This window comes from Hippichthys cyanospilos, chromosome 4 (genome assembly GCF_059441005.1).
Source record: "Hippichthys cyanospilos isolate Australia breed blue-spotted pipefish chromosome 4, RoL_Hcya_1.0, whole genome shotgun sequence".
NCBI classification, from domain to species: Eukaryota; Metazoa; Chordata; class Actinopteri; order Syngnathiformes; family Syngnathidae; genus Hippichthys; species Hippichthys cyanospilos.
In genome coordinates, this window is record NC_142372.1 from 13,698,837 (window position 1) to 13,715,341 (window position 16,505).

Sequence of the window (16,505 nt, forward strand, 5' to 3'; positions counted from 1 at the left end):
AGATATGCAAAGAATCTGATGGTAGGAGTTATGAACTTGCAAGTGGGAGTCATTTTACCGGAAGTTGTAAAAAAAAAAGTGGCAGGTGACAAGTTGGGTCAAACCATTCTAGTATGGGGGAAAATCTGGGTTTTTAAAATAATGAAATTGAATAACCTACTGAACATAAATTTTGTTTTATGAGCTTGTATTTTCCTGAAACATTGAATTAATTCAATAATTATTTTTAAAGTCTTTCTTGTTTGTTTTATTTCAAATCTCAAGTACCCCCTGGAGTTCCTTCGAGTTCAGCCAGGGGTACCCATTCGAGAACCACTGGCCTACACCATGTTGACGTGAAAGCCATTCATTACATGGGATTTAATGTCCATTTCACAATATGTTTGTCTCATTATTTGTCAGCGTGAGGACACGTGGTGATGCACACATTCCTCCATTTTGCCTCATCGGAGCATGCTGTGAGTTTGGTCTGAAGTTCCTTTTAATTCATGTCGTCTTCTCATCTACAAGAACAGTGTGCTTCCAATTTGTGACATTAGTATGCCAGTGGAGCTACACACAGGGGACGGACATTTTGTAATGCTTGGCATTGGCTCATTGTTGGATAATTGTCACTTTGTGTGCATATATGTGTGTTGACCTTGTTGGCTCTCACATTGGAATTGCAAGTAATTATATCTGTGTGTGTTTGAAGTAGGTTGATATATAATAAACGTTTACTGAACTATTAGGACGCTGTAATTCCAGTAGTTAGGCGGGGATACGTAAGTAGATGTAGTGTACCTACCTACCTACCTACCAGCATAGTTACCTGTCAGGATCACAACCACTAAGAGTTGTTTTCCCAAAAACAAGCTAATCACCAGCTTAATAACTATATATTATGATAGCACATCTTCATCTGTTGGATCATTTCTCTCGCCCATGTTTTAATGTCACCAGGATTGTTAAAGTTTCTTGACTTTTCATAACATTTTAAATGACATTTCCAGACAATCAATAATTAGTTGCGTCTTTGAATTTAAAGTGCATCATCCACATTTAAAGGTGGCAACCATCTGGGGTTTGCAGAGACACAAAATAAATTATTGCCATCCCCCTTCTGTCTTTCCAGATGTCTGTTTGCCCTTTAATTTCCTTTAAGTCCACGCCTGGGTGTGTAACTTTTAAATAAGTAAATGTAGCTGCTGATATGCTGCAGAGGAGAGCAGTGGATTAGCTTTGTGCTAGAATATGGAACATTACTGGATCATCTTATTGTGAGGTTTTGCAATGTTTGGGGGGGTCTGATGAACAGTGAGATAAATATGTGCATAAACGTGCCTGCACAGATTGGAGATGAATCACAGATGAACGCATGGCAGAAGTTGCCTAATTCCTAAACCGCTTAACCGAACTGACAACATGATCGTCAATATGCCTGCTTCTCACATGCGGCGATGTCGCGTGGGTTGGCAAGTCAAGCATTACCCATAGCGCTCCATTGGGCCGCCGGTCTAGTTCTGAGGCACTGTTGTCGTTGCTGTTATAGATGCAGCCGAAACAAGTCAGTGTAAGTAACAAGCAATTGTGGGCATTTGTTCCATGAAATTGTATAAATTTATTCCCAACAGCCCATTGTTGAAGTGTTTCTTTTGGCTGAACTGATCCAGTATAGGGGGATTTGGGATTTTTTTTGGTTGAGGTTTTAAAGAGATCAGTCTGTGTGCTGCCATGTTTAATCTCTGTTGGGTTTTCAAAAGCAGAACTTCTAGACCAACTTCAACTTCTGTATATTATCTAATGGGATTGTTTCTTTAACCAACAGCCCACAAAAGGCCTTACTGCTGGCCCTTGATGATGTCAGCATTACCCATTTGAGTGGGTTGGCTAGGACAAATGCTGTTATAACTAACTTCATCGACAGGCACGTCTGCAATGATCCATTGCAATACTTTTTATTTAATAATCACTATCTCTTGTAACGATGATTAGGGTGTCAAAATAACAGATTAAAAGTGATCCATTTATTACAGTCATATTTAAGGCATTATTTTTCAAACTATTTTTTTAATCTGCTTTCTGTGCACTTAGAACTATTTTTCTGCATTGGGCTTCTTGTGCTTGCATTGTTGGGATTTGGAAAGCAACGGCCATTCACACCATGGACACGGATTGGCTGTCATTGTTTTTGGAAGAACCCGATAAGCTCTTGTAGTGTATGGAAGTGCCCAAGGTCAACGTGAAATTGGAAGCTCATGTGAGAGTTGTCAGTCCTCTGAAAGGTAAATTTAACTTCAAAAACTGCTCTGGGGGGACCTTTGAGAAAGGTAGAGTAATATGGCTTCCTTTTAAAGAGTTTGCTTTCTACATAAATAGGGCTGTTACTGCAGCCACAGCTAATGATAGCAATGGAGATGCTAATGTAGTGTTTGACAAACTAAACTCAAAAACATCCCACATTTGAGTAAGACTGCACCAGACAGGATAGACAATGTTTATGTCATAATGCAGTTCTAAGGATTTGGTGAGTGACAAAATGCACCGTTCTTCCTGATATTTGAACCTATTCTCAAAGATAGCAGAAGGTAAATGGCTACAACTCCATCTATAAAGAAACTAAAAGACTGAAGCCACTGTTTTTTTTTGCTGTATACCAGTCTTTTGAGCGGCCACAATAATACAATGTACAGTATCTAAATGAAAAAAAGAGATTTTTCTCAGAACCTTTGAGGTGTGATTAAAAGGAAATTAATTGCATCAGTTAATTACAGATCCTAATTAATTGGTCTCTAAATTTTAATCTCTTAGCAGACCTACCTATGAGGTATATTATTTTCATTTTTTTATTTTTGTCATACAAGATGAACATTTATCCCAAAACTGCTCTCGTAACAGGTGGCGCTGTTGTTAGCAACTAAACCTGCCTCAAGGTTCAGAGTCCTAAGTTCAAATCCAGCTCACTCCAGCCTTACTGTGTGGAGTTTGCATGTTCTCCTCAAGCCCGCATGGGTTCCCTCCAGACAATCTGGCTTCCTCACACGTTCCACAAACATGCATGGCAGGTCTATTGGACACTCTAAATTGTCCTTAGGTGTGTTTTGGTGTGTGAATGGTTGTTCTTCATTGTGTGTCCTGCGATTGGCTGGCAACCAGTCCAGGGTGTCCTACGCCTACGGCCCGAAGACTGCTGGAATAGGCAGCAGCAAGCCAGAGACCCAAGTGAGTATGAGCAGCTATAGATAATGGATGGATGCTCTAGTGGCATGGTTGCATTCTGTAATGTAGTACCTTTGTATAGATGGTTACTATAATCACAAAGTGATAGTGTTGGTATTAGGACGTGGATTAAAACTGCGTATGTGCCCACTTAAAGGCCTGGTACCAAATGCACAGCCTGCCACTGGGAACAAGCCATCCTGTTTCTAGCGTCACTCTGAAAAGGATAAGGGAGGGGTAGCTAGCAAGGCCACCACTATACCTTTACTACTATTACTATACTTTTACTTCTATTACTAGTTTTTCATTCTTGGAAATTTTGCATCACAGGAGAATGTGCAACCACCGTTCACATGTACACAGTTAGTCCATTAAAAACATTGTGCTTCTTAATTGCATGCGCGTCATGCCAAACACAGTTAAAAATAACACATGCAAACCGTGTGCAAGGGCAAACTTAAGACCAATACATATGCTTCTATATTGGCACCCTTTTGTGACAGGTAGGTGCATGTGTATGATAGAGGCTGACAGTGACAAGCATGGAGCTCATAAGGCAAGGGACAGAGAAGCCATTGATGAAGACAAGTCCGTTCCCAGCACCAAAAGGAGAATGTTAACACTTTCCTCCCACTGAACTGCATCCATGTTGGTCACCGACTTCCCACCAGCAGTACAAGACGCATCAGCGCCACAGGCCCGCTGACACGGCGCATCCATCCCCTCTCAGGGAATCTCCACAGCAACAGAGAAAAACTCCAGGAACATTAGAGCTAACTTCCCCTCAGTGCGTAAGTTTGACTGTATTTGATTTTAAAGTCCCCCAAGCTCCCATCGAACCCCTAGAGCTGAGCTGCACATTTGGGGTAACGTCACGAAGTGAGGGCTGAAGTCTTGAATGATTCATTTTTGAACTACTTTGGTGCAATTAAGGAGAATGTGAGCGCACACATATACACACACACACACACACACACACACACTCACACACACATTTCTAAGCATGCACACATTTCGGGGGGGAAACTCACTATGCAGAACACGCACGCACCCAAGTTAGGCATGGCACGATCTCACGTTTACTTGCGCCATTCAAGCGCACTCACACAGACTTAAGAACTCACCCCCAGAGAAGGAGAAATCCCCGAAGAGGAGCCCCGTCAGGAGGAGAAGTGAGAGGTCGCATCTTAGCCGGGCCATTTTCCTCACGATCAGCCTCCTCCGCTTCATCACCATCATCTGCACCTCCAAATCCGTCATGTTGCTGTTAAATAAATCCAAGCCGGCTGCAAGCCTTCCCCCCACCTTGCCGCTCTGCTTGGTTGAAGGGAGCGGAGGGGGGTGAAAGATGACGGCCGCCCCCCCTCCTCCTTTTCTTCTTGCGTTGTTATATCTTATTAAAAAGCTAAACAAAAGACTAAAGAAAAAATAAGGCCACCCGAGGATCAATCACGGCTATTCCAGGCGCACAAGTCCATGCTGAATGAGAGGTGTCGGGCTGGCGGAGGCAGCGCGCAGCTGGTGTGAGATGTCATAGCAGAGGAGGAGGAGGGATGGAGTGGCTCAGTGAAGGTGAGGAGAGGAGAACGGAGGAGAGATATGATGCTCGCTAGGTCCTCACAGCACACTGAGCAGCAACGACTGAGAGGCAGGAGAGAGAGGGAGAGAGGGAGGGAGCAGGATAGACAGGGAGGGAGGGAGGAGAGAGAGAGAGACCTTTAATATTGAGAAACAATTGAAAAAGACTCACCCAGTCATGCTCTGAAGTGCATCAGAAAAGGACCATGACTGACGTCACAAACCCATTATTTCAAATCCAAACTACAAACTTCAATTTGGGAGTCAGACAAAGAAAGCCTGCAACATTTTCATTCAGTGTGCAAGAAAGGGCCAGAAGCTGTGGCAGGACAACTCGAGCCTGCTCGCAATGCCCTGAACGCCTGACAGTTCCTGGTTGAGGAGAACATTGTGAGGCTGGCACAAGCTCGCCCAACCTGTTAGGGTTTTTTTTTTTTTTTTTACTTCTTTTTGAAGCTTATCAAGGGGACCTATTTTGAAAATGTGGATTGAATTAAGATGTCTGTCACAGAGTCACAGAGGGTCCCAGAAGAGTCCAGGAGCGCAATAAAGTATGGCAAAGAATGCTGACTTCAGGGCTAACTTTGACCAATGAAACAGGTGAGTGTCATTCAACTACCAATTGAAAACAGTGCACTGTAAGTTCAGTATAAAACAACCACATGTAACTGTGCTTAAAAGTTGACTATCTTAATGCAAACGCACCATGGGAAATGCCCATAGATGGGCTAATAAATAACTTGCATGCGGCAGTTTCGTAACACTTTAAACAATTGCTATTTGAACACAAACAGGGAAGCAACAAAGAAAATAGATTACTCACAGGTATTTATTCTCCTCTCTGTAAAACATATCAATTGTATTGTAGTTCATTTCAGTGTGTATCAGTATGTCTGGCCTCTTTATTGTTTATATTTACTTGATATGTACTGTACCAACCTGAGTAGCGCTCCCTATTTTGTTGCATAACTGCTGTACAATTACAATATAGGCAGCTCATATCCTGAGGTATCTCTTATCTCTCATAAGGAAAGCTGGCCCCCAAGGAGCTGCAACTGAAAATGCTGTAATATGCATGCCGGGTCAGTAACTGGTGACTGCGTGTCTTTCTTCACCTTGAACTCCATCAGGCACAACGGCAATTTAGCTGGGATCGGCTCCAGCTCGCCCGTTACCGCAATGACGATAACCGGCAGAGAAAATGGGCGGATAGATGGATATGCACGTGTGACACCTTAAAGTCTGTTACGGTTGACTCGTGTAGAGTAGAAGAGAGGAGTCTAGGCACTGCACCATGGCAGCGAGCGTCTGACTCACAACTAAGGTTGTATTTGTAATGCTGACGTGATTGTGGGATGAATAAAGAGTAATCTAATGATCCAAATTAGGCCGGCATGCGTCGGTGAGACTTTGTCGAACAGACCGATCCGTGTATTTGTCATCTGCTCAAAGCAAGGCATTCATAACCCAATTTCATCAACCCTTTGTTCACTGAAATAACGTACGATTGAGTTTTCTATATGCTTGGATCTTTACATCGGCGTTTGCTCATTAACGCTTGTATCTGTGTAAATAATTGCTATTCCATTATTGTTTTATTTCCTTACTAGTGCCGAGAGGAAAACAAAAGTATTGAAAGCTAAAATAATGGAACGAAAGCAGATGAGCCAAGTACAGTGACGAGAAAGTGCGAACTAAAGGGCTCTTGATTGTAGAATAGCTGGAAGTAACAAGGGAAGAAAGGGGAGAAAGATGTATACAAGGAGACAGCGTGGAAAGAAGAACACGGGGGGAACATGACAGGAGAGAGTGGGAAGAAGGATAAAAGGAAAGATGCTTCCCATGGGAAGGAAAAATGGAAGACGAATGACAGGAGGCCTTCAAGGAGGAAGGAAACGATAAAGGGAGGAGGATGTGACGATGAAGACGCAACGGAAAGACAGGAGTGAAATTATAATATGACAATTAGGTACACTTTGAGAGCTTTGTCAAATTCTATCCCTTTACCACGATGATCCACTTTTGACAGACACTGATTTTAACAAGTTGTTCATCTCGGTGTGCCCTGCGATTGGCTGGCAACCAGTCCTGAGTGTCCCCCACCTAATGCCCAAAGACGGCTGAGATAGGCAGCAGCTAGCCAGCGACCCTAGTGACGAGAAGCGGCTACAGAAAATGGATGGATGGATGATTTTAACAGCATGTTTTATTTGGATTCACTTTAACGTGCTGAACTGTTTATGGTTTTAAATATAATGACCTGCAAAATAAGGTTGGTTGTTATTGTTTGGTTTATTGGTTTGAAATACACTTACACTGCCAAATTAGAGCATACAGTAGTTGCTCAATTATTGTGGCAAAATACGTAGTTGTGTCATCATACTATCCCAAAGATTTATGCATAATGTGAATACAAAATATGCATGTGAAGTATCTGCACGATTTTTGTTTACTTAACTCATTCATTGCTGGTCATTTCAGAGAATTTTGAACATTTTCATTACGGCATTTTATTTTGTTCTATGATTATCTATACCGAAACGAATGCATTGACTCTCTCCTTTCTGTCTTTTTCTGTTCCTTTATAATCAACAGTAAAAAAAAGGTAGGTTAACAAAGTTCAATCAAATTCAAATGAAATCAAAAGTCAAAATGTTTTAGTATCGAAAATGCAGAATTGTTGTCATCTCTCGATGGTTGTGCATCAATGAAGTTGTATCCACATGAAACATTTACAGTGGGACAGAATCATATACTTCCCAACCTATTGAAAAAAATGTAATTGACAAGTAGTCAATGGCAGTGAATAAGTTAAGATCACAATCCTCATGTTGTACACTATAGTATCCTGGTATTAAAGTGGCTCCAGGGCAGAATTGCTAAGCATTGGTATATCAAAAAGCTCCAACCTTCACACTTCTCTTAAAGGTCTTAAGGTACTACTCGAATTTTCAATTCATTCAAGATATATTTTGCTCTCTCTACCTTTTGTTTGGATCTTCTTCCTTGCCAGAAATAAAGTTAATATATTTTGCCAAAATTCATAATCAGAGGCAACCTGTTTGTGTGATGATACTATGATACGATGCGCAATATTACATGAAAAAATCCATCATGCCATATAAACCCCTAGAGTGTTTTATTGGTGTAATGATGACTGCTCCAGCACCATCCAAGACCTAACTACTCAGGCATATGATCTTAAGCTTTAGACATTATCTGTCTTTTAAGCGCTATTTTCCTCCAGGATCGCACTTATTGCTGCACAGGTTTGTGGTAATTGTCCATGCAGAAAATTGATTATATCCAACAACACCTTGAAAAGTAGACGCTATAAAATTAGAGAAGCACAATTTACAAATCCATAATAGAGTGAACCACAAAATGGTGAGCGACTGTACGTGAAAGTTTTGCTGATGCATAGCTGTTCAGTTATAGTAATAAAGATGTAGTTTGATTTAAATTTTTCTCTGACACTGTAAAAAGTGAGCATTCTGCAGGTGCACCTAAAAGTGCATTGGGGTGGATCAGAACGGGGGAGAAATACAAACAAACTGTCAAAGCACTATGAATACTGGCGAAAAGAGAGTAAAAGTTGTTGCAGAGACGACGGAGGCGAGAAGCTAAAGGAATAGCGCTCCTTTTGACATTTTATTATTTGATTTGAGGCTTCATCGTCACCCTCCAGCTACCGCAAAACATGTCCGTGAGCGGGCCCTGTATAATGCATTCGCACCCCAACTGGAGCCATGAGCCAGGTATCGATCCGTGATTCCCGGCGGTATGTGCAGAGGATCCCGCTAACGAGATTACAATGCTGCAAACACGACGTGGAGACTTATTAGGCCACTGAGCCGATAGGTGGCTGCAGCAGTGGCAATGCAAATCGCATCATCCCAAAGTGGTCTGTTACAACGTTTCGCAGCAGGCGGCATCTAATGTTCTCTAAAGAGAGAAAAATAGCTGCTCGTTGACGCAGGTGTGAAGCCTGGCTTCCAATAGGCGGAAATTATGTTTCAAACTGTCTATTTTTAGATGTAAGAATCATCCGTCATTGGGTTGGTAACATCTGCTCGAGCGATCACAATTTGTTGCTTTTTATGTGATTAATGACACATATGCTGCTGCAACATGCAAAACAGAATCAACTAATCCTCATCTATAGCTGCAGGCCTCTCAAACAAGCCCGATGGAGCCTTCGGTCTTACTTTTCAAGCTTCAGGCCTACGCACTGCAGCAGAATGCCATGTATTTTATTAATATTGTCTCATCACAGATTTGTTCCTAATCTGCCATCATGTTAATCCACACTGTATTTGTTCCACTTGGAAACACCCGTCTTACTCCTATGAGTGGTTAAGCACCTCAACATTGATCTTACCGCCCATCTGCGTGTATGTGTGTGCATGTCATTTCACACTGTGTTACTCTGAGTCATTCAAGCATCGAGCTGGATGCTCGCTGTGCGCCGTGCTGGTTTAATCAGTTACAGTATATATTTTTATAAAAAAACATTTGTGCACGGGTGAGAGGGAGTCCATGTTAAAGAAAAGAAGACGAGTCAAGAGTGATGATTCAGACGGACAGACATGTCGAGAGAACGCTAGACAGACAGACGCTCTCTGAAGAGCCTGTGACTGTCGCTTAGTGTAGTAATGCTGCCATCCACTGGTAAGCAAAGTTACTGCAAGCCAAATCACGGAGCGAGCAAGTTGGAAAAAACGAACGTAAAATGACTAATATTAAACTCCATTTAATTAGTACTTTCCAAAATAAATTCCTGCGTGAAAACGTGTCCTCATATTTCTCTCCCATACTAAAGAACCCAAAATCCCGAAATTGAACCATTTGTCGGAACCTGCTGGGACCCAGCCTATTCATTTGTGTCCACTGTTGTGTCCTTTTTGTCCATCCCAACCTTGGAAAGTCCATGATGTCAGGGTATTGAAAATGCGTCAAATGGGCATGCAGCTATTGAGTATTTTGTGTATTTGGATATCCTGCAAATTTTTGTTTTTAACTGATTATCAAGTGTGTTGAATAAATGTATGTTTTGTGTGTATGTTTTGCTGTGCTTACTGTGCCTGATTGTTGGCAAAAAAAAAAAATGCTGGTGTACCCTCCCTGACTGCCGGAAGACAGAGCTGAGTTATGCTCTAGCATGCCTGCGGCCCTAGTGAGGATAAGCAGCTAAGAAAATGGATCGGATGAATGGATACATTTAAACTGTGCTTAGCCATAGCAGCTCACTAATTTCTAAATCCCTCCAATAAATGTTGGTCTATGAGATGAGTCAGAATGGTTTTGGTAAAATGTGATCAGTAAGAATGGCAACTGTGTCTGGCTGTCAGCATCAAAGCATTCAGTCAATGATGTCCTTTCAAAATAACACAGTTGCAGGAGAAAGACTTAAACTGTCACTTGGCTAGGCGTTGCCCGGAATAACTTCAAAATAAAAGCATTCTAAGGCATTCATGCCAATGTATTATTTTGTGAATTAATGTTGTTTTTTTTGTTTGTTTGTTTTTTAAGTTGGCCCTAGCACAGGGTTCCTGCCATGTCTTAACTGTCATTCAGAGCATTAACAATTGTCGCTGTGATTGGCTTAACATTTTTTCTGTGTATTGTACACTAATAAGCGGATATCAAGGACAAGAAAAAATATGCCTCGAGCAGATGTTTAAATTGATCGAGAGCTCATTTCATCCCGATAGTGAAAAGATATAGATAAAAAAAACAAATGTCCGTCACAATGGACACAAATGAAAAGCACAGTTGAAGCATTGACATCACACAACCTCTCATTATGATGCAAGATGAAAAATGGAATGTACACTGTATTAATTCAAAGTTGAAAGGGTATGCTTTTGGAATTTTAGTTTGAAGTTGTTTGAAGCTGACCTTGACTAAGAGGTGGGGTACAGGGACTGGTCGCCATTCACTTGCAGGACACGTATGGACAAACAGGCACTCACACTCACATTCCCACTTGGGAAATTTGTTTTGAGAATCGAAACACAAAATGTTGGCCAACAAGCTGTTTGTGCAAAACCTTTGTGCTTCCACTGTATAGTGACTGTTTTATAGTTTTATTAGATTCTTAGAGTAAGTGTCGTATTCCTTGCGGCGTCTGACATCCTCGTAGACAAATGGTCACCTTACAGCAGAGAGGAGGACAAATGCGTTCTTGTGATTTGTTTACGTCGACATTAAGTGAAAGCAAAAACATTTTGCAAAGAAAGGCTGCAAAGCACTGCAGTGATATTTGTTTTCTCTTTGACCTCATTATGCAAAAACTGAAAGTACACAGAGCTAAACTGTATGACTTTTTAATGAGAAAAAAGATTGGTGGCGTTAATACCTCTGTGTGAGATTTTTTTCATGAGCTCTGCCTTTTTCTTTTTCACCCATTTGCATTGTCGTTTTTCAAATGACAATATTTTCGCCCGTGAAAGGCCTTCCCAAAGTATATGATTCATTTACCTGAATCATTTGTTAAAAGAATGACAACGTACTCAAAAAAGTACAACCACATTATTCTGAGTGTGCTGTGCTGTGCAGAATTGTGACATATTTTTTTGAGAAATATAATGATTACAAACAATCTGGTTGGATTGTGTTAGCACCAAACCAACTTTTTTTTTGTTGTTTTTTTTTTACCAGACAATCAATCATTCTGCTAGCTAATCCTCACAGCCCAAGAAAGGAAATGTAATATTTTAAAGATGGACTGTTTGATAATGGACATAAAATGGCTACTCATTCCTGATGAACCAACGTGTTTTTTTGGAATAATTCCAAAATAATTGACATTATTAAAGGGTAAATCTAGTAAAAACATATTTTTGACAACAGTGTTCTCTGTATCTATATAGTAATCTAAACACGGCATTTTGAGTAGTACTGCGTTTGTGGAATATGAACTAAGCAAAAGCCACCCATTTTCATTCGTGTCTGGGGGCGACCATTTTCCCACTTTTTTTTCGGCGCTCAAGTAATGCCTACCCAACACAATTTGTCATTTTTCATTTTAGTGTGGCTTATACGGCAAAGATTTCAAATGAAATGACTGAAAAACCAGCAACGAGTTTCGCCGACCAAGGAACAAGGAGTGAGGAGAATGTTCTAGTGGAACCACAGACTGATCACTTGGGATTGAGCCCAGAACTGAACAATAACCAGGAATTTTAACTGCGGTTAGAGGATAGTCACAGTCCAGAGACCAGATCTATACGAAAATCAGCAAGAGAGCGAAAGCCCTGTCGTGTGCTCACATAACCCATCACGATGGCAACCAATTTACGAAGTACGACCTGGTATATACAGTGGGCCGTGTTACGAGATTAATCCGTTCCGCGGTTGGGGTCGTAAGGCGAATTCGCCGCATGGCAGGCAATCCAAACCTATGTTAAACAGCTAATGCGTAAAAACATCACGATTGTACAAACATGTTAAAAATTGGTACCAAAATAGTATAGTAAGTGCTACGTATATATAATATACATGTATACAATCAGAAAACATCATAAATAAAAAATATAGAAAGGATTTATTTACTTTTGAGTGCCACGTATGCCCATATTCCCCAATAAGGGTTATCTCCAGCATCGTTTCCATATAAATCATCTTCTTACTTCTCTCTTTAACATCACTAGCAATCTTGGGACCCATGGCTAACCCTTTCAACTTTGAATTAAGCAGTAAAATGCACCATAATTAAGGTTTTGTAACCACTCACAATCGAACAAAGCTTTACCATTCCGTCATTTTGAAACAAGTGAGGCCAACCAATAGCAGACCACATCTCCGTGAGGAGACGCCGACAAATAAAAGACCAGAATTGCAGTGACGCGTTGCAGGGATGGCAACTGAAAATAAGTGTCATTACCTAAAACGCCTGCAGATGGAGACGAACCAACACAAATACAGCCAAGCTCCTAGGGTCATGAGTTGTTTTGGTCGCAAATCCGGGAAAATGTCAGGAAGAGGGGATGAAAAAACTCAGTATTCTACGTCGCAACATGAAAATAACGTAAGTCGGGGACCTTGTTACCATAAGTCAGGGACGTTGTAACAAGGGGGGCCACTGTAATTTGTTGAGATTCAGCCCGTCCCTTACCGAGTGATCTGTTGCATTCCTTATAACTACACTTTCTTCCAGCTAACACACTAGGTCCACCCGCATATGACACTCATGCGATACACTGAATTAGAACTACAGGTACTGACATGTAACCGACATTGAACACCACACCGTATTTTGATTTTGTGTAGAGGGCGGGAGTTTTTACTTTTATCAGTTGGTGGACAACAAGAATTGTTATTATAAAAATTGTGTGTCGGGAGCCACTTTTTCTGTGGGAGAGTGTGTGACACCTAAAAATTGTCACAAATAGCTTGTTTGTTAGTATTTAATTTTTGTCGCAAGAATGCTACAAAATCACTTTTCTCTTAAAAAGTAAAACAGTTACTTACATGGTAAATGGAGGTAGGGAACCTTGGGCATGTCAGATTGTTTGGCCAGGCTCCTGTTGAAATGAGGACACTTGGGAACCACAACTTCATAGGCATGTCTTCATTTTCCTCCCCATCACATATATTTAAGGTAAGTCTATGTTCGATGTTTAATCCAAATCGAACGTGATATGTGTTGAAAAGAAACCCGATGCACTTAAAAGTCAATGAAGTAGGCTATGAGTTTGTAGTTTGATGTAGTTATTGAGTTTGCTGGAGGCATCGGAGGAGGGGCACGTTAAAGCAACAGCTGATTGTCATTATTTGATGGGTTGATTCACCATTCCTTTTAAAAGCGTGAGTGATGAAAAAGCAAAAGCTCTTAACTTAATTTGGTAAACGAATATTGATCAAAAATAGTAGGATGACACGAATAAATTATGAATGTTTATTTCATTATTGTTGTTTGAAAGCATGAATTGTGACAATGAAAAGCTATTTCTGTTAAGATGCAAACATGATTGATTTGGGAAAAGAAATGATCACTACGAATAAAAGAGGACAATTGGGAATGACAACTACACAGGTGTGTCTTCATTTTCCTCCGCATCATCTTTATTTTTCAGGTGTGCTCAATTCAGTTGTTACCCGGGATCCCGGGTAATTGGGCCCTGTAACAATTAATAATTAGAGTTTTGCACAAATTCCATCTTTGGCTTACCTACAGGCAATGCGGTCGTGGGATTGGTTGCCAAATGACAAAAACTTCTCTTTATTTGACTTGAATCCCTATGTGTTGTAGTAACCTTTGATGCTACCAAGGCCGGCTGAATGCGCAAGTCTTAATTGACTCTATTGGAGTTGTCACGGGTCAAGAAAAGCAGCAAATTTTAATGAGCAGCGGTCTCAAGGTGAGATTTTCTATTTATTTAACCTGTCTGGTGTGTTGTGTTTTGTGTGTGTGCGCGTGCATGTGTGTGTGCGTGTGATACTCTTAAGAGCAGAATGTTGGACTACTTTGCTGTGCTGGACTAAACCCAAGACGTCCTCTGACAAAAACCTAGGGTCCGTCTGAAGGTGAATTATGTTCTTTGTGGAGTGTATGTAACTGTATTTGCTTTGTGTGTGTGCGTGTGTGTGAGCGAGAGCGAGAGAGAGAGAAAGAGAGAGCGAGAAAGAGAAATTTAATAGAGAACACACCTGTTCTCCTTAGAGAGCTGAAAGTCAGACAGGATGAAAATGAAAGAAGGGCAGAGATGATATAAAGGAGGCAAGAGAGCACAGAAGGGGTCGGGAACATAAAAAGACAGGATTTGTGTCAAAGATGATCATGGCTGGGGAAAAATGATGTTCATGACAAGGGATGGCAAGAGCAGAGCCATCAACTTGAAATATTGTAGTGAGCCAGGTAAATCCGGTTTTATTTTGAAAGTGTTCATCTGCCCATAATTATTGTTGCTTGCTTCTTACTTTTATGTTTCTTACTCTTTTATCTCCCAGCATCAGCCTGACACGTTACACTTTGATAATGCCCATTTTACGTAGTATCAGAGTCTGAAATTCAAGCTGTGATTAAAAAGGAAAAAGAAACAATACATCTCACCAGGTGGGATAATTCACCAGAATTTCTCCATTCTGTTTCTAGTTCACACCATTGAAACACACAAAATGCTGATGTTTTGGGGAGGAGGTGAAAATCTGTGACAAAGAAAAGGTGAAGTGTGAGGAAGTCCCTCGTGATTCCGGCAAATGCTTAAAAATCCTTTGCTTCCTGATTAAACCCTAAAACAACTCTCTGTTCTGTTTCTCTTTTTATTTTTCCAACCAGCAAGAAAATGAGTGCATAGTGACTTACCGACCCCGGAGACACCTGCTGAGTTTAAATCCAAGGCATATTGTTTTGAACATTCGTCACCAAATCAAATTAGTATACTATTTATTGTCTGAGATTAAAATAAAAATGTGTTTTCAGACCTCCTGACTTGCTTAGCTAGACTTTTTCTACCACGTTCTTTTTGGGCCAAAAAACAAACGCTTTTTGGATTATTCATTTAACCCCAAAATGAGTGTTTGTTTAAAATGTGTTTATTTATTCAAAACAACACACACAAATCGTTTTTTTTTCTAATAAAACATGTTTGGTTTATTTATCTAACCCATTTTGGGGGCTGAAATAAATAATTTGGGGGGGTAATTTATTTGTCTCAACATTTAACTTTGAAGAACCCAAAGAAAACCTTTGACCCAACTTCGGGTTTTTCATTTAACCACATAGCGTGGGTCTTTTAAAAAAAGAAAGACAATTAAAAAATAGCCCCACCCCCTCCCCTCCAAATAAATACATAGATAAATAAATTACAATTGGATATTTTTTTCCCATGCCCCAACTATTTGGGTTGAACTAAAACAAAGTTGGGGATAAATAAATAAATAAATAAATAAATAACCAAAAAATTATGTAGGCATAGGGCAACCTGAAGGCCCAGGGCCCAATCCCAGCCCACCACACGATTTTATATGGCATGTAAAAATTATAAACAAAATTATAGGCATTGAACTTTATGTTACTTAATACCAAATTCTCAAAACTACTAAGTGTCATCATTTTTCAACACTGAGGTCTGCAAGCATTATTTGTTACAATACAGTTGACTTCTAAAATACAGTAATATTTGAACAAACCATTTCTGTTAGCATCTGATTTCAAAGTTAGTTATTCATTGATATGTTGTGTGAATGTGATATGAAGCAATCATGCGTTTATTTTGGTTTAGAACCCAAAGGTCATTCCTGCGGAAACTCTGACTTGTATGTGGCTTGCAACAATGATGAGTTTGACATCCCTGATTTAAGGCATAAAAAGTTGGATGAAATGAATAAACCAAAAAAATAAAACCTTTTTCTGGTGAGGCATATTTGTTTGATGCAAAATTTGGGGGTTACGGGAATAACCTAAATAGTTGCATCCCTTAAATCGCCACAAAGAATTAAAAACTGAAGTTGTCAAATTGTACGATAACACAAAGTGTTGTCACCCTGGATTTAGGATTATAAAACAACGTAACTAATAAAATTGTGAATTGCGCATTGGCAAAAGGCTTAACTAATTCTCGTGGCTCAATTCTCATCCTCCTCAGGATCTTTTTCTTTCCTGCCATGTGTACTCTGAAAACCAGTCTTCCATGTCCTTTGGCTCTTCTTCTCTGTGGCACTTTCAATTTGCTTCTCTTCAAAACTCTCAACACCATCGTCCGCCTCGTTGTTATTCATCTTTA

At 40.3% G+C, this 16,505-nt stretch overlaps 1 protein-coding gene and 1 long non-coding RNA gene across 2 annotated transcripts in view; one reads left to right on the top strand and one right to left on the bottom strand.

Moving 5' to 3' along the window:
* csmd1a (CUB and Sushi multiple domains 1a) overlaps positions 1–4,811 on the bottom strand; it is a 371,307-nt gene extending 366,496 nt beyond the window's left edge. The window contains exon 1 of the mRNA XM_088414132.1: positions 4,323–4,811. Coding sequence (XP_088270258.1) covers positions 4,323–4,458 — 136 coding nt within the window. The 5' untranslated portion in view covers positions 4,459–4,811. The remainder of the gene's footprint in view (positions 1–4,322) is intronic.
* A 410-nt stretch (positions 4,812–5,221) lies between these two features.
* On the top strand, positions 5,222–15,201 carry LOC148424666 (uncharacterized). Its single transcript, XR_015865272.1, has 4 exons — positions 5,222–5,376; positions 14,033–14,141; positions 14,876–14,944; positions 15,059–15,201. It is a non-coding gene; the product is annotated as an uncharacterized LOC148424666 (long non-coding RNA).
* Positions 15,202–16,505: the final 1,304 nt, after the last annotated feature.